The sequence below is a fragment of the Carettochelys insculpta genome, chromosome 5 (assembly GCF_033958435.1).
Source record: "Carettochelys insculpta isolate YL-2023 chromosome 5, ASM3395843v1, whole genome shotgun sequence".
Taxonomy (NCBI): Eukaryota; Metazoa; Chordata; order Testudines; family Carettochelyidae; genus Carettochelys; species Carettochelys insculpta.
This window is the reverse complement of record NC_134141.1, coordinates 72,225,135-72,249,446: the sequence shown is the minus strand read 5'-3', so window position 1 is coordinate 72,249,446 and position 24,312 is coordinate 72,225,135. Positions and strand designations below refer to the sequence as shown.

Below are 24,312 nucleotides of genomic sequence, written 5' to 3'. Positions count from 1 at the left end.
AGGTCATCAAATTCCGGCTATTTCAGAGAAAGGATAGGGCAGGGAGCAAGTTTCAGAATCCTGTTATCCTAACAGCGCATGCCCTGCCACCTGCAAATTTTGATTTTGACGAAGCTATATTATGGGGTAGAAAATTTTTTCCACACAAAAAATGTCAGGTATTCTAGTGCTGATGATAGGCACTTAAGCCAACTGACCATTCATGATATGTAGTGGAAATTCTTAGAGATTGCCTAACATGTGGAGATTTCATCTCATGAGAGAAAGATGCAAAAAAACACACACTGTCTTTAGGGCTAGATTTAAATTCCTGTTCTGGTCTCAAAGGACACATATCCCACAAATACGATGATTCTCCTACTAGGAAGGAATGAAATATTCTGAGACAGTTATGTTTGTGTTAAAAGGTCCATGTCTCACTAGACATGGACTTGAGAGACTATATTCAGGTCTGGAAGCAGATCTGAACCGGAACTTCTCCACATTTAGGTGTGGTGCATGGGGTTTGGATCTGTCTCTACTCCTAACAGGTAATCACTCCATGATGTCACCTGTTTGGATTCTGAAAAGCATACATTTTTCCAGCTAAGGTCAGCCTGAATTTTCCTTCCTTTTTCTGATGGTATGAGCCCTACATAGTTTTGTATTTTTATGATTCACCTGCTTTGACTCAGACACCATCTGCTTTTTGAGACTCTTCCACAACAAAGATCGATAAGGCATGGTTCTAAATATCTCCTATTTTGCAGGATGATATCATAGCAAACTATCACATTTACATAGTGTAACATTTCAGATATCAAAGGTAATGAAAGGAAGGTAGAATGCAGTTGTTTTAAAATTAAGGGATGTTAGAGGGTTGCAAGAATTTTTGCTATGTGCCAATTCTTCAGGTTTCCAGCCTTACAGTATTAGGCATGTAAAGCATAATTAAATGATATACTTAAAATCAGGTATCTAAAAGCTGTTTCTGTTTTGTTGTTTTCATATACAAAAGAATTCTGTGTGTGCTCCTCTAAACTAAAGCATGTTTCTTAAATTTGGTAAAAACAACTTACAATTCTCTGGTCGGTATAATCTCCACTGCTGTATGCTGTGGCCAGTGTTGAGGAACATTTTTCTGCATACCAGGGAGAAAGACCTTGTTGAGAAGCACTGCTGATGGAGATAGTGTAGATACTATCTGTGTAACCATCACAGTCACAATTGTCACCCTGACGACCACCATTCCCAGAAGCCCATACAAAAATGGAACCTCTTCCATTTCGGCCCTAAAGAAGAAGAAGAAGAAAAAAAAGAAGTGATTATCATAAGAAAGTCTACAGCCTCTTTAACACATTCCCAGCAAAAATCCACCTATTTAAGTGATCTGCAGATTATAAAGAATAATTGTTCATATAAATCATAGAAGTTAGAGATACAAAAGATGTAAAATCTCCCATCTCCCTTCTGTGGAAGGACTGCTCTCTATAGCACATCATCTTGTGACTGGTCCAGTCTACTTCTAAATGTCACAATCAATGGGGCAGCTGGGAATACATTTTGGATGCAAATCAGGAGAAAGTGATCAATAAATGTGATTCTTCCTATGAGCACATTTGGTACCTGGTGTATTTAGGAAAAACAGCAATATTTTTTTCAATAAATGGAACTTCATTAATTTCCTCTGTGTTTGTTATGATTACAGTAATATTGGTAAGCTGTATGGCTAATGTGTGAGATGACATTTTCACATAACTCATTTTGTAATTACGCCCTTTACAATCTGGCATTTACTTGATGAAAAACTGCAAAGCCATCAGCTCATTTTATTGTAGCATCTACTCATCTCTTCCAAGTCTGTGGGCTTCCAGCCATCAGTCTCAGAGAAAAACTGCCCCCACTTCCTATTCCACTTTCCGATGTATAATGAATTAGTAGCAGCTCTAAACATGCTGACAGCTAGAGATGTGGAGAGCTGGAGCCTCATGAAAAATGTCATGCTTTTCCTAATTTAGACAAATATTTACAATTACATCTTAAACTCTTGTAGACTTTAAGTGGAAAGTATCTGTTAATGCGTAGAGCAGAAGCTTACATTTTAAATTCAGTATTAGGTACACTCATTATAGAGAGCAACTAGAAAAGCAGATCATCAATTAATCCTGTCTAATCAGTGTTGACGTTGCTGGTTCATGGGCCAAAGAGCGATTGCAGCAATCTCAAAATAAAAATAAAAATAGAAAAACAAGCCACATTCTTCCCATTAGCATTGGCAATCATCATGGGAAACCACAATAAATCAAATAACAATATGTTTTTGTAACTATGGCCCCAATCCAGCAACACACTTAAACACATGAGAAACCCCTTTGACTTCAGCAGGAACACACGTAGGGCTAGTCACGGGCTTATGGTTAAACATGTGCTTAAGTGCTTTGCTGGCTCAGGATCTAGAGGGCCAATTCCGAAGCCAGCTGAATGCTGTCATCTCTGACTAATTTCAGTGAGAATTGAAGGCACTACGTACCTTGCAGGTTGTATCCCTAATGGATTAGTTTAGTACAAGTAAACCTTGAAAAAATGCTGTGCTCTCCACCAGTCAAATTCGTCGTACCTTGATTTCAGGTGCACTGGTTCCTTATGTTTTCCAGGGCCCTTTCTGTCCATCTTCCTTCCCACCCATGTGGGAATCAATCTTCCTCTCTCTCCTTTTTCAGATTTCCATCTGCCTCCTGGGGGCTCCCTCCCCACCTCCATCTCTGCCTTAACAACACCTAGCTCAGTGGTTAGACGTGCCGTCCATTATCAGCCTCCCACTTCTTCTGCGGTTGTTGACCTTTTCCTCTCCAGACTCCTCTCCTGTAGCTCCACAGGCACTCCTTCTTCCGCCTTGCTTTCTCTTCTCCATTTATCTGTCTGCTGCAACTCCTTGCCTATGCTGTCTCTAGACCATGTTTAAATGTCTTGATACCTCCTCCTGATTAACTGCTAGGAGCAGTGTGTGTGTGTGTGTGTGTATACACACCCAGCAATTCTCATTCAATACACTGCTTGTCTTCTAGCCAGGTCTATGGGGATATCATAAAAGAGAATTCAAAAGCTGCTGCTTTCATTATTCTCCAGCATACATTCCTACTACCTTCACTTTAATTGGATCATGTTATGCACAGCACAATTAACATAGTGCAAGTAACAGAATAACACAATTCATGGACTGAGTGCTAAAATGCATCACCATTTTACAAAATGAAGTATTTGTGAAGTGGACACTTTGTATAAAATTTTTATAGGCGCCTCTGTGCAGAAATCCAATTACTATTCAGAGCAAAACAAGCAAAGAGAGAGGAGGTGGGGGGAGGGAGGCACAGAAGCAGCAAAAGGAGGGCTGAAGAAGAAAAGCTAGTCTGCAGAGAATAACCCTTTGAAAGCAGAATGCTGTCAGAATGTTTTCATAATTCAGGTCCCAGCTGGGAAATTTTGCTGAACCTCTGTATGAACATTCCTCTAAAGAATTATTCAGTTTCTCAAATCTATTTGAATGAACAGAGCATTTTAGCAAATAGACAAAGAACAGTCCATTTTGTCACCTCCAAGAACCACTGCCTGCAAGATGGGCTGTATTTAAATGTTACTGTCTGTCAGATGGCTTACCTGTTTGATCCCATATTCAAAAGCCTTCTGTGCTAGCCTGCCAGGTCCCTCTACGGTTTTACCATCATCATTAGGGCCCCAACTTGCACTGTAAATATCTACATGTTCTGGATTGAATCCAATTGAACTAGCTTCAATGGCATCGGTGACTATTCCATCCAGCATTCGTATACCTTAAGTTAAAAAACAAAACAGGTGGAACAAATCTATTTCATGTTCCTTTACATTATCATTGTTAATTGTTTGTACAGAACCTAGTATCATGGGGTCCTAATCTAAGATTACAATATTGTAAAACATTTCATTTATGGATCATCCTTCCCTTGAAGATTCCAGTGCATTTTATAAATATTAAAAGTGAACTTATAAAAATTGGACTGTGCCCCACTATTTCTCCCCATTTTTTTCTTTTTTATAGTGTACAGAGAAGAATGTGAGGGTCCTTTGTTTCCAGTTTGTTTTTTGCCCTTGAAATATTAAAAAGAACAAATATGGCTTGGTCTATTTTTTTTCCAGCAGAACCTCCTAAATATCTCATAGCAGATGTATTGTATGCTTTTCTTTTAAGTTCTCTCTCTCTGTTGAATATTTAACAAAGATTTCTTTTCTCACACAGTTAAATAGGTATTATAAAAACAGAATTTTAGAAGTCTTTTGTCTTAAAAGTTTTCAGTTTAAAAATTTATATTTAAAATGAAAAATTACAAAACACTCTCACTCAAGGAAAAAAAAAACAAAAAACCTTCCCATCTCAGTTACTAAGCTTGTGTTTTTAGATGATATTGTTTTACTAGCTATCCAATCCTGAATGCAGTAAATATTGCAGAAATTTCCCAGCTCTCTTCACACTAATTGGCTACATCTACACTTGTCCCCAACTTTGAAGGGGGCATGGTAATCAGGGTGATGGGAGATAACTAATGAAGTGCTCCTTATGCATCACAGCACTTCTTTAGTAATGTTTCATCACCTGATTATCATGCCCCCTTCGAAGCTGGGGGCAAGTGGAGACATAGCCACTAATTTCTATCATTGTAAGCAATGTGGGAAGACCCAGTGATAACTCAGAGCAGGGCTAATCTCCGTGGTGCTGAAATTCCACTGGCAGCCAGTGGCTCATCCCATCCACACTAGAACTCCCCACACTGCTAACACTGTTCACTACGGTGGGGAACTTTTGCAAAATCCCAGCAGTGATGCAGCTGGTAATAACAGTACAAGGGTACTAACAGTACAATTGCTAATGTAATGAGGCTTCAGAAGAGGTTTCCATGGCACAATGCTTTGGATCTGTCTAAGCTAGAGATGCAGTAACAGAGAAGCTGCAACATTACTGGCAGTTGCCAAACTATGTATTATAATTCTTTTAGTGCAGAATTTCTCATACTTATTTCCAAACAAGGACTGACAAGACTTGAATTTCTAATAGGAGAGAAAAAAACCAAACCAAACTACAGGTTTTCATTTTTTCCTTTGCATTGTTCGGAAGAAAAAAACAAAAGAACTGACTGAAGGATGAGGGACGTAGATTGCTATATACAGCAAAAGACTTAGAACATTGCAGCTAGTATAGACATTGGGAAAGCACCAAAAGAGGCAAAGCCAGATGTACAGATTTGTAATATAATTCAAGAACAAACAACTATATTATTAGCACACTAGTGAAAAACACTGCAAGCAAGACTGCTGTTTTGATTTTATTCCCTGAGAAAATTCTTTGTTTTCTAAATAAGTTCAGGGATATGATTATTGCAATGTTTTTTCACTGCATTAGTTTTCACCAGTAAGCAGAGTCATTATATGTCCATACACTTGTCTTTCCCTTTTCTTCCACAACTGCATGCTTCTTTCCCATCATCAGCCTCATAAATGCAAAAACAGGCAAAAGCATAAGGAATTTCGGACAGATACATGTATCTCCCTGACAAACAGCATCACATTCACCATTGAAACTCTCATTAAGTCCTTTATAAAATACAACTTAATCATTTGATATCCTTGCCGCATCAAAGAAACAGTGCTGTGATGATTTATGTGTAAATTCCATTCACTATATGGCAGATGGGATAAACTACATTTCTTTTTTCTACAAAAAATAAAGAAGGGAAAGTGCACATATATAGTAAATGAAACAGAAATGTAACACATTTAAAACAGACACAAGAAAACATTCCTCAAACAATGCAATAAGCCTGGTGGACTCATTGCCGAATTATTTCAATGACTGCAAGAATGTAATAGGGCTCAAAACAGTATTGAATATTGAGAGTTATAACATCAAATATCTGACAAATAAACAAGCATGATGAAGCATAGTGGTAAAGATTTTTATCTATAGTTGAAAATCACATAATAATGCATACAAACATGAATGAAGTAACCTTCTTTGTATATGCAAGTGCTTGAAAATTTGTATAGAGGGTATGCAATTTTTGTGAAGGTGCATCCATATCACCCTGCTTTGAATATTTGATTCTTGGTGTCTTCATCTTCTGAGAGACATTTTATTTAAACTTTGTGTGAAAATATAAAGCAGAATGGCAAAGGAGGATAGGAAAATGACATCTGCAACAGTTCTAAATCCCTCTAAGAAAACAGGACTCAAATGGTGAGAACAGCAGTTACAATTGTCAATCCCAGCGCAACTGTCCCACTTGAGTCAAAGGTGAAAATGTGAAATTGAAAAACTATAAAATTACAAGGCTATTTTTTTTCTAAATTACCACTTGCAACTGATATTTTTGCTCAAATCTACTTCACAGATCTGTAATAAACTAGCCCCTCAGACATTTTTCTAAAAAAAAAAATAGGAAAAAAAAGGGTAGTATTGACTGACAGATAAACAAGCCTTTTATCTGTTTTCAGAAATAAAGTGTAATCAAAATGGAAATAAGTAATTGAAATGGAAACTACAGTGATCTGAATACCTTGATTGAGGCAACCCTCATATATACTATGCAGACAGGAACAAAACACTCTAAATAAGAGTAGATATGAAATTGGATTTTCTTTTGTTCAGAATGAGATAAACAACCCATCCCTTTATTTAAAAATAAAGCTTCTGTTTAGTTGCAACCACTAATCATATTATGGATCAAATCTGGAGAAACCAATGGCTGCTTTAGATTTGAGACAATATACATGTAGCAAAGTACACTATTTCTGGCACAAAACCTGATACAGTAAGAGACTGAGTGCCTCTTGAAACATGCTAAGCACACTCAACTCAAAGTGACTGTAGCTCAGAGTGTTCAGCTCCTCTGACTGAGCACTCAGCACCTTGCCAGTCCAGTCCCTTTCTCAACTTTGTTTCCATTCACCTCAGAAAAAGTAATGTTTAAATCAAAATATTGTTAGGTTTCTTACCTCCAACTCTGGAATTGTATGCCACGCCAACGCCACATTTCCTGTTATTGGCCTGCATAGCAATTTCTCCTGCGCATCGGGTTCCATGCCTGGATAAAGTAAACGATCCCTTATGTCATATTATAATTCAGTGCATTTCTTTATCCTACAGAGCTACATGTCATTGCTCTGCAAGAATTAGTGTGTTCTTTTATCACCGAGATGTGAACTCTATGAGTATTAAATAGGTTTGGAAATATATCTGTCTTTAAAAGAAGATACTTTTTGCACCTAGGCTTTGGTAAACATAATTTAAAACCATCTCATGATCAATGGATCATCAGGATGAGGCTGTAAGGGCCTGATTCAAATCCCTTTAAGTCACTAGAAAGATCATGATGCTACTATGTATATACTATGAGCTATGTGATACCTGCTATAACCCAAAGTACAACAGTGACACATATCTGGAGTGCGAAGAAGATGATAACTCCCTTAAAATATAAACATGAAAAAAGCCACTTTTAAGCAAAAATTATTACACTTTATTTATTTTAGGATGTGACTGGTAGCATTTAATATATGTAAACGTCCTTATCTTTGTGAAATGATTCCTCGAAGAAGATCTTTTGTACGAAAAAGTCTAATACCATGAGGCATTCCTACCTCTCAAAGCATTACAAGACAGCTTAACTACCCAGAGTTACTTCATCTAGTATTACAGCTTGGTAGGCAACAAAGTGCTTCTAGGTGGAATCCATTTACATATTAATAAATATCAGAGATAATGCAGGTAGATTTAAAAGATAATATCATTGGAATAAGCGGATAATGGCCTCTGACTGCTACATAAATGCTGTAGCAAAGCAGAGACATTTTCAAAATCATTTATCTAGAATATTTATCCTGATAACTTCCCATTCTGATAACTTTATTTCTGTTAAACCAAAGGATTCATGATGTGGGTGCTACCATTGTGCACGATGGACAGTAGGGAACCAGAGTGTCCGTTCCTCATTGTACCATTATTAAATAGTGACACCCTACCTGGGTCACAGAACTGATTTGTTCTATGCTACAGTTTGTAAACAGGACTGTTCTCTTCTCTGTGGACCAGCTCTCTCCTTAAGCTACCACTGAATGACCTAAGTGCAGCAGAACTATCAAGGTGTTCTACTTTGCAGAGAAGAGATGGGTTGCTGGGAAGTTGTGGGAAGATTCTTCTCTCCTTCCCTGCTACAAAATTCCACAAAATGTCCCTAAAATAACTGGCTGTGCATGTAGGAGGGAGCCTGCTGCACCTCCACAAGTGATGGTGTGCTGAGTATGTTCTCTAGTGCCTAAGATACAGGTCACAATGGGCACGTCTACACAGAGCTGTTCTCCTGGCAGTTCCATGCTAATGAGCAGCCTCACAATTCCAAATGGCTAAAATCCCCTCTGTTGCCAGGCCCAGGCAATCTCTCCCCAAAGGCCTTCCAATGAGGCAGATGTATTTCCTCACCTCCCCAATGCAAGGCATAATTCAGGGCAAAGTCTGCACAGTCAGATGGTGTGCCCTATCATTAGCAATAACAGCAGAAGATTGTTCCCTTGAGATTACAGATATGTGATCAGTGCTTTATACATAGAACTACATGAAGCAGAGTGCTTCAAAGAATAATAGGGAAATTAAATTGAAAAAACTCATCTTGATCTGGAAATTTATTCAGTGTCCATGTATAATGTGCAACACATAATTTTTCCCCCTTTTACATGTAATAGCCTTTCTGAGCACAAATATTTCTCAGGGTACTGGTGAAGAGCTGTGCATTTTCCTGTTCTAAGGTGAAGCATAATACTTCATTAGTTTGACTCTTTTCACGAAATGAGAAGCTACTCACTTGTTTTCATTTGTTGGATCATATCTGGGAAAGGGATCGTGATCATTGTCATTGAAATCATAACTTGCCTCTGGATCCTAAATTAAAAAATAGACTTTATAGTTACAATGAGAAAATATCCTCTAAAACAAGTGTTAATGTTTCTAAAGTCTATACTACTTGATGGCGTAATTAGATAGGTAAATGTGACATCAACTCTAATGTATACTTTCTTCTTATCATTAGTCGCCATTCTTGAGGTTTAGGTAAACAGTTTGCTTTCATAAAATAAAAGCACATAACATTTCAATTAAATTTCTAGAGCACATATTGATTAACATGCACAAGGAAAGTGTTTTGCTATTAAAGTTTTGGTGGTTGGAAGGCAAGCATGAGGAGGCCTACAGAAAAAATATTGTGGTATTTGGAAGAAGAGCATGAGATGGTTTATTTATCATCAAGTCACTCTGCAAACATTAATTAAGGAATCCTCACAGTTAGAGCTGTTTTGACTGACAAGTGTTTGTTAAATAAAAAGTGGCTTTTTTCAAAACCAATTTTTTCAAGAAAAATTGGTGAAATCTTTTGTTTACAATCTGTTTTCAGTTAAAAAAAGTAACAATTTCAATAATATTGTCAAAAGTATAAGTTCTACTTGTTCTTAGCAAAACGAAAAATGGGTGTTTTAAGAAATCTTTGAAACTACAACAACTTTGAATATAAAGGCTGTGGTATCCCCTTTACTGGAGGTTTTTAAGAACAGGTTGGACAAGCAGGAGTAAGGGATGGTCTAGGTTTACCTGGTCCTGCTTTAGCTCATGAGGTTGGAATTAGTAACTTCTCAAGATCCTTTCTAACCCTACATTTCTATGATTCTCTGAATATAAAATCCACAAAGGCTAAACAAGTTTTAATAATTCAGCATTAAACCTTTGTATCTAAACATGACCAAGGGCTAAAACACCCTGAAAAACCCTGTCCTGATGAACTTATTACTCAACTCCTGGGCAATGTCTACACTAGAGTTTTGTTGAAAGAACTCGGGTGACTACAAATGCATTCTATTGGGAAACTGTCAACAGAACACAGCAGTTTTCTCAGGAGAGTTACATTGCATAATGCCTCTGTCGACAGATTCTGTCAGAAAAAAAATAGCGTAGACAATCTGGGGAGCCCTCTGTCAACAGAGAGGGCTTCCAGTTCACCAGGCAGCCCTGTTTGCAAAGCTTCTGACTGGCTGTTCTGTCAACAGAGGGCTGGGCAGTCTGGCCACTCTTAGTCGACGGAGGTTATGTTGGAGAAATGTGTCCTGACAGTAACTTCTGTCAGCAAAGCTCTGTGGCTACGTCTATACTTACAAAAAACTTTGAAATGGCCATGCTAGTGGCCAAATTGAAGAATACTAATGAGGCGCTGGAATGAATATTCAGCACCTCATTAGCATGCTGCCAGCCATGGCACTTCATAAATGCCACAGTTCGCTCGCGCGTGGCTCATCTACATGGGGGTCCTTTTTGAAAGGACCCTGCCAACATCATCTGATAGGAATAAGGGGATTTCAATGTCGGCAGGTTACTTTTGAAAAGGACCCCCAAGTAGATGAGGCACGCGAGAACAAACCATGGCACTTTCACAGTGCACAGCCAGCAGCATGCTAAGGAGGTGCTGAATATTCATTTCAGCACCTCATTAGTATTCTTCGATTTGTCCACTAGCATGGCCATTTCGAAGTTTTTTGTAAGTGTAGACACAGCCTGTGGTTTACACCCAGCCCTAATGATAAAAGCCAAGATCCAGATTATGCTTGAGATAAATATTTCAGTCTCTCTGACATGTGGGAGCTGTCTTGCTGAAGAGAGAGAAAGCCAAAGAAGAATGTTTATATATAAGTATCCACCACTGATTTATCTATCCCAGAGCATTCTAAAGCACAAACTTACATAGTTAGGGTATATGTCAGTGTGATTCCACTCCAAGCCATCATCAAGCACTGTTATAACAACACCTTTGCCTGTAATCCCTTTTTGCCATACAGGAATAACATGAAGATCAAGTTTTGGCAGAGACGGAGTCACTCTTGTATCTTGCTGGGGGGGAAAACAATAGTAAGCATTTAAACATTTATACATTCACATTACGGCTGTCTAATGCACAGGTATGTTAGCCATATTAAAAATGTCCTTTAAATCAATCTTGGTTTGAGTGTGAGCAGAATTTGCAAATTCCGCCCAAGTTTCATAGAAACAAAACAAACAAACAAAAATACAACAATAAAGATGGGTCTGTTCATAGCTAGGGTAGCTGGGGTAATGACACATCTACCTCCCTCTATCCAACCTTTCTCATTTCAATCACCATAAAATATATGATCCTCCTGGAAGATATCTTAAGTGTGAAAGGAGCATACAGTGTCTTATGACAGTATTAGGGAGATCGAAGAGGAGGATATTGTGACTACATATCTTGGATAGTTGAGTTAATGGTCAAATCTACAAAGCTTTGTCCTCTTTCAGCCACTGAGAACCAAACTGAAGCCATCCAGGATGTAAAGAGCTGTGTGTTCTCTAAACTGTGTGTCACCTTTGACATCCAGTTCAAACAGTGGAAAACAATTAGAAAATGAAAGGAATTAAAGTGACAGGCTGATTATGAAGGACTGTTCTGAATCGCAATTTGCTATTTACTACCTTCAGTGGAAAATTTCTTGGAATCCTGACTCACCTGAGCCCTCTTTTCTTTCAAACAAGGGTCTTTAAAGATTAACTTTTAAATGGATTATTTTTCTTGTGTAATATTAACGATAAACTATATACGTATTAATATATGACAGGTTTACTCCGTCCCTCTATAAAAACAAAAGCATAGATTCAGTCACTGTTTTTTAAGTGCTTCTCAGCAAATAAATATATTATTAAATAGGAATTTTTAATTTTTTGTAAATCTTTGTTTCCAGAAGATTGTTGAATGAAGCCATGAGGTTCAGACAATAAAATGTATTGTGGGAACAATATTCCTTGTTTTCTGGCAGCTGCAGTTCAGGGAAATAGTCTAGGTCACAAGACTGTGCTATAGTAATGATCAAATAATTGCTGATCTAAGGAAGCTGTGAGGCTAACCTGAAGTATAGGTAAAAGAGGGGTTCTATTTTGTCATCAGTGCACCCAGTAAATGAGCAATGTATTTATTATTTGAAGAAGGAAGTACCTTGGAAAAATATTTAACCCTTAAACAACATTTTTTATCTGAGGATTTCAAAATGCTTTGTGTAGAAGGGCAAGTATCATGATACTTATGTGGACAAACTGAGATGCATAGGTGTCCAGAGTTACATAGGCTACATCTACATGACTTGCTGCTGCTGTCAGGGACATGCAAATGAGGGCCCTCGAGAATGCAAGTGAGGCGCTCATTTACAGATCACACACCTAATTTGCATATTCTCATGTGATCAGTGTCCTGGCTGGGGCTCCAGTTGTCAGAAAACAAGCCATGTATATGGGGGTCTATCAACCAAATCCCTGCTTGTCGACAGCCCTTTATCTCTCATTTTTGTCAGTGATAAGAGGTTGTTGACAAAGGGGGGTTTTTGGTTGACAGACCCCCACCTACACGGCTTGTTTTGCGGTGACTAAAGCCTCTGCCGGGAGAGTGATCACATGAGGGTATACAAATGAGGTACATGATTTGTACATGAGCACCTCATTTGCATGGTTGAGTGCCCTCATTTGCACGACCTTGACGGCAGCAGCACACCATGTAGATTTAGCCATAGTGAATTACAGGCACTGTTAAAAAATTTGGTCTTCTAGACTTCAGCCCATTGCTTTTTCTACAAGACCACTGCCTTTTTTTGTATTTGTATTTTCACCATTAGAAATGAGCTGGGAAGAGAATGCTGAGGAAAGGGCCCCTTGAAATGTAAGATTTTGTATACCCTCCATGGCAAAAAACACAAATCAAAACAAAAAAAACAGCTGACCAACCAGCATTGAGGCGGGGGAAAGCCAGGCTAGTCGAAGCAGACCAAACACATAAAAGCTCACTGGCACAGCAAGACAGCACCCCCTTGAAGATGGCGCACAGGCAACTGCCACCCCTAGAACTAGCCCTGCCTGATCCCTCAGACAATACCTTCACCTCATTCCCTCTTTTTGAGCCAGTGAAGTCTGAGGGTATAGACATGAGTAGATGCACATTGTCATTATATGTGGTAAACAGGATTAAGTCTAGTTATGATGGAGAATGTCCAGCTGATTCGCAGAGGGGCAATGTAAAACTCAGCCATTCAGCTATTTGGCTGGGTTGTCACAAGAGGCCAAGAACATATACAGGAAAGGAAACCTTGTCCTCCACCACCTCTTCATTAATGACTTAATCCTATGGTATGAGGAGCAGCTTCAACTCCAGTCAAAGTCAAGAGAAGTTGGGCTGCCCATTACCTTGCACATCTGAAGCTTTATTATCTGTTGACACGTACAATGTGCATTATTGGCTCCAACACAGAAATACGCTGCCTACCAAAGAGGTGGAACAGGGGACGCTGGTATTACTTTATCAGGCTAAAATTCATGTTATTGTAAACATGGCTTTTAACAGTTTAACAATGTGATAATGTATCACATAAATCCAGTGATCAGAAACTTAAACTGGTGGTAATAATTTTTGTATGTGTGAACCGTGCTTTTTTTTAAAGAATGCTGCTTGATCATATCAGTTGATGAGACCTATCATTTTCATGAGCTACAGTAACAGAAGTAGCTGCAATCTGTTCCTTTCTGCACTCCCTCTTTGACATCAATAAAATAGCACAACTGATCAGTACAAATAAAATTCATCACCTGCTTATACCATATAAAAATTAATTCTTACCAGGTACCACTGCTGATTCCACATAGGATCATTGAAAAGGTTTTCTGCTGAGTCACTGAAGACTGAACGCTTAGTTCGCTTCTTTTCATACTGTTGCTCTGCCCAGGACACCTACAAATATTTTATCAACAATAACAAAGATAAACCAACAGCAATTCATTGGTTTTGAAAGTGTTTCATTGTACAACATAACCCTGGTATCTAGAGGGAAAAGTGGAGGGTTCATTGCTGTAAAGTGCATTATCTGCATTAAAGTGTATGGAGGAGGATTCAGTGAAACCATGATACTATAAAATCATTTAAAGTACAGCTAGAGTGAAAATCTTTTATCTGCAAATGGCCGTAATGCACATTTTTTGTTGAAAGAATACAGCTGTTAGAAGACGGCCTAACCTAAGGTAGTGACTCAAGCAAGCAAAAACACTGTCTGTTTCACTCTTGAGCTTCCAGTTTAATATCTCTCTATATGAACTAGAAAGAACAGGAACCGTGAATTTTTAGAGAGTGAAAAGCCATTCTTGTCACAGTCTCAGCAATGTTACTACTCAGAGTCCATCTGTTACTTAACGCCTCTTTCCAAATGTCACTTACAACCACACTCCACTTCAAAAGGTGAACAACTAAAAAACAGTGAATAGTACCTAAATCAACACTAGCATGTCTCTAATAAAGTCAATGGGATTGCATCCAAATGAGTACTTTCAAGCATCTTTGTGGATGTGTCTATGCATGTAGCTGCATACCAGTTTTATATACCTGACTATGTCTAGTTTACTTTACGCTATTTTCAAAAGATTTCTCATTTTGTCTCTTGGAAAATATTACTCCTTTGGCTATTTACCCAAGAAAATTCCATTCAGTTTTAACAGAGACAGATTCTGGGTGGAACCTTATTCTGCAAATAGTGCCACTGGTTTCATTTGGGGAACCATTCATGGAAGTAAGATGCTCCTCAACATAAGTAAGGGTATCAAAATCTGGCCAAAACCTGGTGTCTGATGCAGATGTGCTTTTTGCTCCATTTTTCAGGTGGGTAAAGTAAAACAAGTTAGGTGACTTCCAAATCCTCAATTCAAGATGTTCCAGGCTATCTAACCATTTGTGCTAAGTATTAGATTAGATTTTTCTATTAGGACATGTCTCTCTATGCTGTACACCTTTTTGGTTTACACAATCTGTCATAGGCTATCTCCATCACAATTGTGACTATGAAAATCCTAATTTAATGAACAGTTATATTGATTTAATTTAAATGTGTTTCATGCAAGGGAAAGTTAATGGATAGCTCCACCTAAGAGAACATAGCTTAAACTTTAAGGCTTCTACATATCTGTAATTTCAAAGGACATTGTATAATTTGTATTTTCCTGCTTTGTGTATATTTAATGCTAAAAATACTCTGCTCCATTTTTTTTAACCAAAAAGGCACTGTAAAAATGCATGCTGAGTGACAGCCCCAGAGACGGCAGTCCTCTCCTTATCCATTCAACAGGAATAACATGGACAGTATTAGGGCAAGACATATTCCACGATTGCCCCATCCATGTGCAGAAGGACCACTTCTATGCAAGTATGGACAGTAATCCATCATTCCCCGTCATATCCATTCAGTGCTTGGCCTGTCTGTCAATAGTTAACTGTTAGTGTTGGGTGTGCTCATCATTATTGTGATGAGGATAACTGCCCTCTGGTATATGAGCGGAGACCACCAAACCCATATGTCAGTGAAAAATAGAGTCTAACACCCAAAATGTTTTCACTACGCATTTGGGCTCAATTCAAACTGTCAATCTAATAGAGAGAAACAAGACTTTGTATGAACCCACTGTGACCCAACCCAAAAGGCTGATATATAGAATGGTTAAAATTATCCCTTGAATTTGATGTAATATTGTTGCCAGAAAATGGATTTCTAAACTAATCTGAATATTGGTAAGAAGATAATTATAAACATTTTAAAAACAGTCAAAACCTTTACATATTTTACTTCAGATTTTGGGCTGATTATAAAGAGGATAGCTCCAGCACCTTATTTTTTACATTTAGATAAACAAATATCCTGAATACTATAGGTCAAAAGTTGCCCTAATTTACATCCATACAGCCCTACTAATGTCAACGGAATATCACAAACATAGGTAAAGGCATGATTCTGTCCAATGTCCTTTTTTAAAACAGTGTTTATTCTTTTAAGGCAGACCAGCTCTTGAACATCTTCAGAAAAGATGTCTGTCTGTATTGAATTGAGACATTGTTTTGTGTTTATATACTTAAATAATTACATCTCACTCTTTCAAATAGCTTATTTGAATTTTGGATGGTAAATAAAAAGCAAACTGGAGATGATTTTGCAAATATCACCTGCAACATTTCAAAGCACTCTGTTCTGTACTTCAATAAATAAACATGCTACAATGATTATCACAGAAATCAGTCACGCAATTGCCCCCAGTCTCTTAGTTATAGCAAAGAAATGTACTATAAATAAAAAGGTGATATTTCCCTTAGTAATGGACACATTAAATATAATTGGATTAAATGAAAAGAACTGAATCTAAATTCTGGATCTGATTTACTGAGTATTATGGAGGTGCCAAAAACGTGAAGACAGCTGTGGATGTGAATTTGGAAATGCAACACTCATTTGCAATAAATCAAACCCAAAGTGTTGATGTAAATGTCTCCACATTTAGAATGTTCACATTTTTCATCTTGACCCTATCTTCATTATCAAAAGAAACATTGGCAGTAAGACCCATTCAGAAGTGTGTCTTTGAAAAAGAGCAAACAGAACAAAGTATATCCTAACCCTATTTTTCTCATCACAGATTAGTTTTGCATGTAGCCTCCTAACAGAAGCTCAGTCTAATTTTTTTCTCTGAGTAACTGATCACTTGAATATTTTTGTTCTTAAATGATTAAATGCTATTTCACACCTGGATTTCCAAATAGTATACTTAGATTAGCTTTAGATTTTTGCCATTCCACTAGATAGCAGTTTTAACTTTTATGAAACTTACTTAGGCTTTAAGATATGGAAAAGTTAATCGGTTGTCTAGTGTGTTTGAAAATCAGTCAACACCTTTACTATGAACAAAATCAGAAAAATAGAGTGTTTGTTTCACTGATGTAAATAAAACCCTACAGCACCAAAATTCCTCCATTGCTTCTGCTGCCTGATTTCGTGGGAGTTTTGGGTGTCCAAAGACAGCAAGAGTGGGCCTTCCTCTTTAAATGTTAGTTGGACAGGTTGTTATTGAAACAGGATATGACCTCAAAATCTCCAAACTTTTTTCTAACATGTTTTCTGATATGTAAGCACAGCAAACTAGACCTAAATTTCCTAGAAATAGCACAGGATGAGCTGAAAGCTGGGCCCGCTGAAGTCAATGGAAAGACTGTCATTGACTTCAACAGACTTTTGATCAAGCCCTGAACTTCTTTATGGCTGTGCCTACACTGCCTCCCTACTTTGAAGGGAGGCTGGTAAGTAGGGTGTCAGGCAATTATTAATGAAGTGCTCCGCTGTATATGCAGCACTTAATTAAGCTAATTATGTCCTGTGGCAACTTCAAAATGTTAAACTTCCAAGTGTTGGCTCACATGTAGCCGCGGCTAACCCGCTGGTACTTTGAAGAAGGAGTAAAGGGATTTCTGAGGAGTAAAGGGACTTCAAAGTTGCCCAGGCACTTTGAAGTACCGGCGGGTTAGCTGCGGCTACATGTGAGCCAACACTTCGAAGTTGCCACAGGGGATAAATAGCTTAATGAAGTGCTACAAATGCAGCGCAGCACTTCATTAATAATCTCCCGACACCCTACTTACCATTCTCCCTCTGAAGTAGGGAGGCAGTGTAGACACAGCCTACATGTATTTTCACTACCTAGTCCAGAACTATTACAGGTTTGAAAGTACAAGAGAACAATTTGCGTAAAAACACATGGCAGCTAAAGGCCTGATTCTGCCAGTCTTATTACAGATCTTGACTAGTGTCTTTCTCTTTGAAGTCAATGGTCCTGTTTATAGAATAAAGCTATTAATGAACATAACTATGGCTGGAAGAATATATAAGACTTGCAATTTGTGTGTCTGACCACATTACAAATCAAGGAATGAGATGACAACATTGATACTGTACATCAGAAAGTGTAAATACTACACTTACTCGATGGTCATCAGAAAGTCTCTTAGTGATATGAATGGCACTTCTTCGAGATCTTCTTGGATGACTTCTATGTCTGAAGAGATAGTGATTTTCTAGTGATCCAATCTATAAGACAAAGGAATATGTTACATAATGCCATATACTTCCCATTGCACACAAATACCAACGTTCATAACTTTGTCAGCATTAGAGTCCTTCTTCAAATGAGTGAAAACCAGAAAAGATGTGTCATATATTTTTATTTAAAAATAAAATACTTCCTGAAGTGTTAATCGCTAAGAAAAATTGTGTGTGTTTTTGGCATAATGTTGGGAAAACCAGGGGCACACGCTAAAGTAGTTACTCTTGACTTACATTGATATAAGTGAAAGTAAAACTTGGCCCCTAACTTTTACATATTTTAAATATACTACACTTTTAGGACAAGATATTATTCTGACCATGGCACATGCTGCTGTCTATTCCTTCTAGGGTGTTGATGTGACTGAGTAGGACAAATGTATATTCTCTTGGAGTACATAAGAACATAAGAATGGCCATACTGGGTCAGACCAAAGGTCCATCCAGCCCAGCATCCCATCTGCCGACGGTGGGCAATGCCAGGTGCCCCAGAGAAGGAGAACAGAAGACAATGATCAAGTGATTTATCTCCTGCCATCCAGCTCCTGCCCTTGTTCTGAAGGCTAGGGCACCATACTTTATCCCTGGCTAATAGCCATTTATGGACCTAACCTGCAAAAATTTATCAAGCTCTTTTTTAAACCCTAATAGAGTCCTGGCCTTCACAGCCTCCTCGGGCAAGGAGTTCCACAGGTTGACTGTGCGCTGTGTGAAGTAAAATTTCCTTTTATTAGTTTTGAACCTACTACCCATCAATTTCATTTGGTGTCCCCTAGTTCTTGTATTATGGGAAAAGGTAAATAATTTTTCTATATTCACTTTCTCCACACCATTCATGATTTTATATACCTCTATCATATCGCCCCTCAATCGCCTCTTTTCCAAACTGAAAAGTCCCAGTCTCTCTAGCCTCTCCCCATATGGGACCCGTTCCAAGCCCCTAATCATCTTAGTCGCCCTTTTCTGAACCTTTTCTAATGCCAATATATCTTTTTTGAGGTGAGGAGACCACATCTGCACGCAGTACTCAAGATGTGGGCGTACCATAGTTTTATATAGGGGAAGTATGATATCTTTTGTCTTATTATCGATCCCTTTTTTAATAATTCCTAACATCCTATTTGCCTTACTAACTGCCGCTGCACACTGCGTGGATGTCTTCAGAGAACTATCCACTATAACTCCAAGATCCCTTTCCTGATCTGTCGTAGCTAAATTTGACCCCATCATGTAGTACGTGTAATTTGGGTTATTTTTTCCAACATGCATTACCTTACACTTACCCATATTAAATTTCATTTGCCATTTTGATGCCCAATCACTCAGTTTGCTGAGATCTTTTTGTAGTTCTTCACAATCCCTTTTGGTTTTGACTGTCCTGAACAACTTGGTGTCATCTGCAAACTTTGCCACCTCACTGCTTACCTCATTTTCTAGATCATTGATGAACAAGTTGAACAGGATCAGTCCCAGGACTGACCCCTGGGGAACACCACTAGTTACCCTCCTCCATTGTGAAAATTTACCATTTATTCCCACCCTTTGTTTTCTGTCTTTTAACCAATTCCCGATCCATGAAAGGATCTTTCCTCCTATCCCATGACCACCTAATTTACATAAAAGCCTTTGGTGTGGGACCGTGTCAAAGGCTTTCTGGAAATCTAGGTATATTATGTCCACTGGGTGCCCCTTGTCCGCATGTTTATTAACCCCTTCAAAGAATTCTAATAGATTAGTTAGACACGACTTCCCTCTGCAGAAACCATGCTGACTTTTGCCCAACAATTTGTGCTCTTCTACGTGCCTTGCAATTTTATTCTTTACTAGTATTTCTACTAATTTGCCTGGTACTGATGTTAAACTTATCGGTCTATAATTGCCATGGTCTCCTCTAGAGCCTTTTTTAAATATTGGCGTTATATTGGCCGTCTTCCAGTCATTCGGTACCAAAGTGGATTTAAAGGATAGGTTACAAACCACTGTTAATAACTCCGCAATTTCACATTTGAGTTCTTTCAGAACCCTTGGGTGAATGCCGTCTGGTCCTGGAGACTTGTTACTATTCAGCTTATCAATTAACTCCAAGACCTCCTCTAATGTCACTTCAATCTGAGTGAGTTCCTCAGATTTGTCACCTAAAAAGGCTGGCTCAGATTTAGGAACCTCTGTAACATCCTCAGCCGTGAAGACTGAAGCAAAGAAATCATTTAATCGCTCCGCAATGGCACTGTCTTCCTTGATCGCTCCTTTTATATCTTTATCGTCCAAGGGCCCCACTGCTTTTTTAGCGGGCTTCCTGCTTCTAATGTATTTAAAAAACATTTTACTATCGTTTTTTGAATTTTTGGCTAGCTGTTCCTCAAAATCTTTTTTGGCTTTTCTTATTACATTATGACACTTAATTTGGGAGTGTTTATGTTCCTTTCTATTTTCCTCACTAGGATTTGACTTCCACTTTTTAAAAGCTGCCCTTTTCTTTCTCACTGCCTTTTTAACATGGCTGTTTAGCCATGGTGGTTCTTTGTTAGCTCTCTTACTGTGTTTTTTTATTTGGGGTATACATTTAAGTTGGGCCTCTAGTATGGTGTCTTTAAACAGTTTCCATGCAGCTTCCAGGGATTTTAGTTTAATTACTCTACCTTTTAGTTTCTGTTTAACTAGCTTCCTCATTTTAGTGTAATTCCCCTTTTTGAAATTAAATGCCAGAGTGTTTGACCGCTGCGGGGTTCTTCCCAACACAGGAATATTAGAAGTTATTATATTGTGGTCACTATTTCCAAGTGGTCCAGTAACAGTTACCTCTTGGACCAGATCCTGCATTCCAGTCAAGACTCTCCCCTTGTGGGTTCCTGTACTAGCTGCTCCAAGAAGCAGTCATTTAAGGCATCAAGAAATTTAATCTCTGAATCCCGTCCTGAGGTGACATGCACCCAATCAATATGGGGATAATTGAAATCTCCTATTATTACTGTGTTTTTTATTTTGATAGCCTCTCTAATCTCCCTTAACATTTCAGCATCACTATCACTGTCCTGGTTAGGTGGTCGGTAATATATTCCTAATGCCATATTCATATTAGAGGAATGAATTGTTATCCATAATGATTCTATGGAACATTTTGATTCCTTTAGGATTTTTGCTTCATTTGATTCTATATTATCCTTCACATATAGTACCACTCCACCACCCGCACGACCTGTTCTGTCTTTCCGATATAATTTATATCCCGGTATGATAGTGTCCCACTGATTGTCCTCATTCCACCATGTTTCTGAGATGCCTATTATGTCAACTTCCTCCTTTGATATGAGGTACTCCAGTTCACCCATCTTATTAGACAGACTCCTAGCATTTGTGTAAAAGCACGTTAAAAAACTACCACTATTTATATGTCCGCCTTTCACAGACGCGTTGGATTTTTTTATATGCGATTGTTTCACATCTGATCTTACCCATATATTATTTCCCGCATTCCCTATCTGACTAACTTCTAGGGAATCCCTATCTATGGAGCCTCGTGTAAGAGAAGTCTCCGTCCGATCCAGGTGCTCCCCCGCACCAATAGGCTTTCCCCCACCTCTTAGTTTAAAAACTGCTCTATGACCTTTTTAATGTTTAATGCCAGCAGTCTGGATCCACCTTGATTTAGGTAGAGCCCATCATTCCTGTATAGGCTCCCCCTACCCCAAAAGTAGGCAAATATGAGATCCTTGAGCAGGTAAAATGGGCCATCCACCCCAGTACAGCATTGTTTACAGTTATGAAATCCATATTTTAAGATCAGAGGTCTTATAGCCAACAACAGCAATATCCATCCACATCCTAGGAAAGGAAGATCTATCAACTACATGAAAAAACTCCCCTAGGAAAGGCAGTGGCAGTTAGGTGATTACTTTCAAAGGGATCAGATCGAGGCCATAACCATGGACCTCCTATTAAATCTACTAGTTTGTTTCAAGAAAGGTTCCCTCTTTGGTGGACAAGCTCTGTCTTTCACTACAGTCTCCGCTCAGGGGGCAAGCTGGTGCTTGGGAAAGCTGCACGGGGCTTGCAAATGGGAGACCGGAATAGCAGAGATGGATTTTCCTCGTGGATCTTTGCTTTCAGTACCATCTCTCCTGCTCGGGTTATTCAGACAGGGGGTTTTACTGCTTGCAGACGGGCCCGGCTCCTACCGCAGCCGAGCTCTCGGGCGGGCGGCCAGAGGGAGAGGAGCAGCAAGGATGCTGTTACGTCAGGGCAGCTACTCGTCCCTGACAACGCCGGCATCCCGGCGCCACAAGGAGCCCGCCAGCTGCTGGGAAGAACCCGCCGCACCTCAGCAAGCCCCCTCCCCGGCAGGGGGCAGCACGGCAGCTCCGAGACCCCCGCCCGCCAGGAGCTCGCCTTGGCGCGAGCGGGTGGGAAAGAGCCTGGGACACCCCAGGCTTTGCCCTACGCAGGGCGGGGCTCGGCCTCCCACTCCCGGGAAAAGCAAAGTTACCCGGGCCAGGGGCCGCTGCATGGCCTGGGGCGGAGGCCGCCGGGGGCGGGAAGCCGCCGGCCACACGCCCTGGCTGTTCCCATGTTGCAAAGCCGCCCCTGGCGCAGGCGGGCTGCAGCCAACTCCCCGCGGGGCGGGAGTTTCAAGGCAGCCCCGGGCTGCGGGGAGCTGGTTCCGTCCTGCCCGGGAGGGATCGGGCCTGGGCCCCGCCCCCGCCCCGCGCCTCGGCCCCGAAGTTACCTGCCCCAGCAGCTCGTACTCCAGCTCCTCCGCGATGGCCTTGGCGGCGGCCGGCCCCCCCGGGATCTCCGCCGCCCATTCGTTGACGAACTGCTTCTCCGCGCCGCCCAGGCTGGCCGCGCAGCAGGCGCAGAGCAGCGCCAGAGTCGCCGCCCGGTGCGCGGCCATGGCCCGCCGAGGGACGCGGGAAGTCGAAGGGGCGCTGAGGGTGCGAGGCGGGCTGCAGGCAGCGCGCAGCGTCCTCCAGTCCGCGCGCCTCGGCTCTGGCTCAGGGCTGCTCGGCGCCCAAACCCGCCCGCGCCGGGCTGGGACCGAGGGTGTTTACACGTCAAAACGACGAAAGCCAGCCTGACGTCAAAGGGAGCTGGCCCCGAGCGCGCGGGCTATTCCTGGCCGGGGGAGGGGAGGGGAGGGAAGCGGGGCTGGATGAGCCTGAGGGGCGGACGCACATTCAGAGCTGGGGAGGGGGGGACATCCACTTGCTGAGTCCCTGATCCGCCCCGTCCCGCCTGGCACAGGCGCTCTCGCAAGTACCTGGCCCCAGCGAACCACGCCGGTGCCGGGCCTTAGCTGGGGCCTTTGTACGCCCCTGTCTTGCGGGAGGGGGCGCTCAGGTGTAGGCGGCACTAACGCATGTCCCCTGCAGCCCCTGGCAATAGGTTGCACCAAACTCCACGGCCAACACCGGGGGTGGGGGGGCGCAGTGTGCTGCTCGGCCAACTTTCTGGCGCTGCCGCCCTGCCGGGGGGCTTCAAACCAGAGGGCTGAGAAACCCGGCGGGAGGCCCCGCGGGTGGCGGTCCCCGCGAGGGGCGCGTGGCTTGCAGAACAACAGTGCCTCGCCGCGCGAGCGACAGCCGGTCCCCCCGCCGCCAAACCGGTTCGCGTTCCGGCTCCTTTTGCACGGGGCTGTTCAAAGGGTCGCTCTGCCCCGAAGGCCCCAACTATGCGACGTGCCCCCTGGCGTGGTCTGTCCAAGCCAGTGTGCAATTCGAACACAGGTGGGAAGCAGGAGGCATTTAATTTCGCCTTCCCGAGCGATGCGTAGCAAAGCGATGGGGGGTGGGGGAGCGCCCTTTATTTTCTCTCGCTCCTACTCCAGCTTTTGGCAAGAGGACGGAAGAGGGTCCGAAGTGCTCAGAAGCAACCCTGCAGTGGGAACAGGGGAAGGAGCTACCAGGTTTGCTCAAATGCAGTTTCCAACCCAGTCTCCTTTCAGCATGGCTGGGCTGGACAGCGACTAGCAGCCGCAGCCGTACGAGCCACGCATCTGGACTGCCTCGACCCCCTCGGCTGTGAATCTCCGCTCCACTAGACGCTGGCTTGAGGATCAAACTTGTGCTTTTTAAATAAGGCAGTAATTGAACGGTGGCGAGTGTGTTGGCAGACTCCTGGCGGTAGCTCAAGAGGAGCATATGGCTGCTGTTTTTCCCTACAACCCCTAAGATTCATCCTGTACTGAAAAGTGGAAATGAGTAAAGATTTCGTCATTCAATTAAAAACAAAACCTTTGCGGGGTAGTTTTTAAAGCTGCTAGCCCTCCTTGGGAGAAGCCCTGCGCAGAGCAGAGAAGAGAAGGTTTGGGAGAACAGAACA

At 41.0% G+C, this 24,312-nt stretch overlaps 1 protein-coding gene across 1 annotated transcript in view; it reads right to left on the bottom strand.

Annotated features, from left to right (window-relative positions):
* The window catches only part of PCSK1 (proprotein convertase subtilisin/kexin type 1), a 36,173-nt gene extending 13,288 nt beyond the window's left edge, over window positions 1-22,885 (bottom strand). Inside the window, exons 1-8 of the mRNA XM_074995955.1 lie at window positions 22,718-22,885; window positions 17,875-17,979; window positions 13,710-13,820; window positions 10,781-10,927; window positions 8,862-8,938; window positions 7,000-7,088; window positions 3,634-3,806; window positions 1,059-1,271 (exon numbers count right to left, since the gene is read on the bottom strand). Of these exons, the coding sequence (XP_074852056.1) occupies window positions 1,059-1,271; window positions 3,634-3,806; window positions 7,000-7,088; window positions 8,862-8,938; window positions 10,781-10,927; window positions 13,710-13,820; window positions 17,875-17,979; window positions 22,718-22,885 (1,083 nt within the window). The remainder of the gene's footprint in view (window positions 1-1,058; window positions 1,272-3,633; window positions 3,807-6,999; window positions 7,089-8,861; window positions 8,939-10,780; window positions 10,928-13,709; window positions 13,821-17,874; window positions 17,980-22,717) is intronic.
* Between the last annotated feature and the right edge of the window lie 1,427 nt (window positions 22,886-24,312).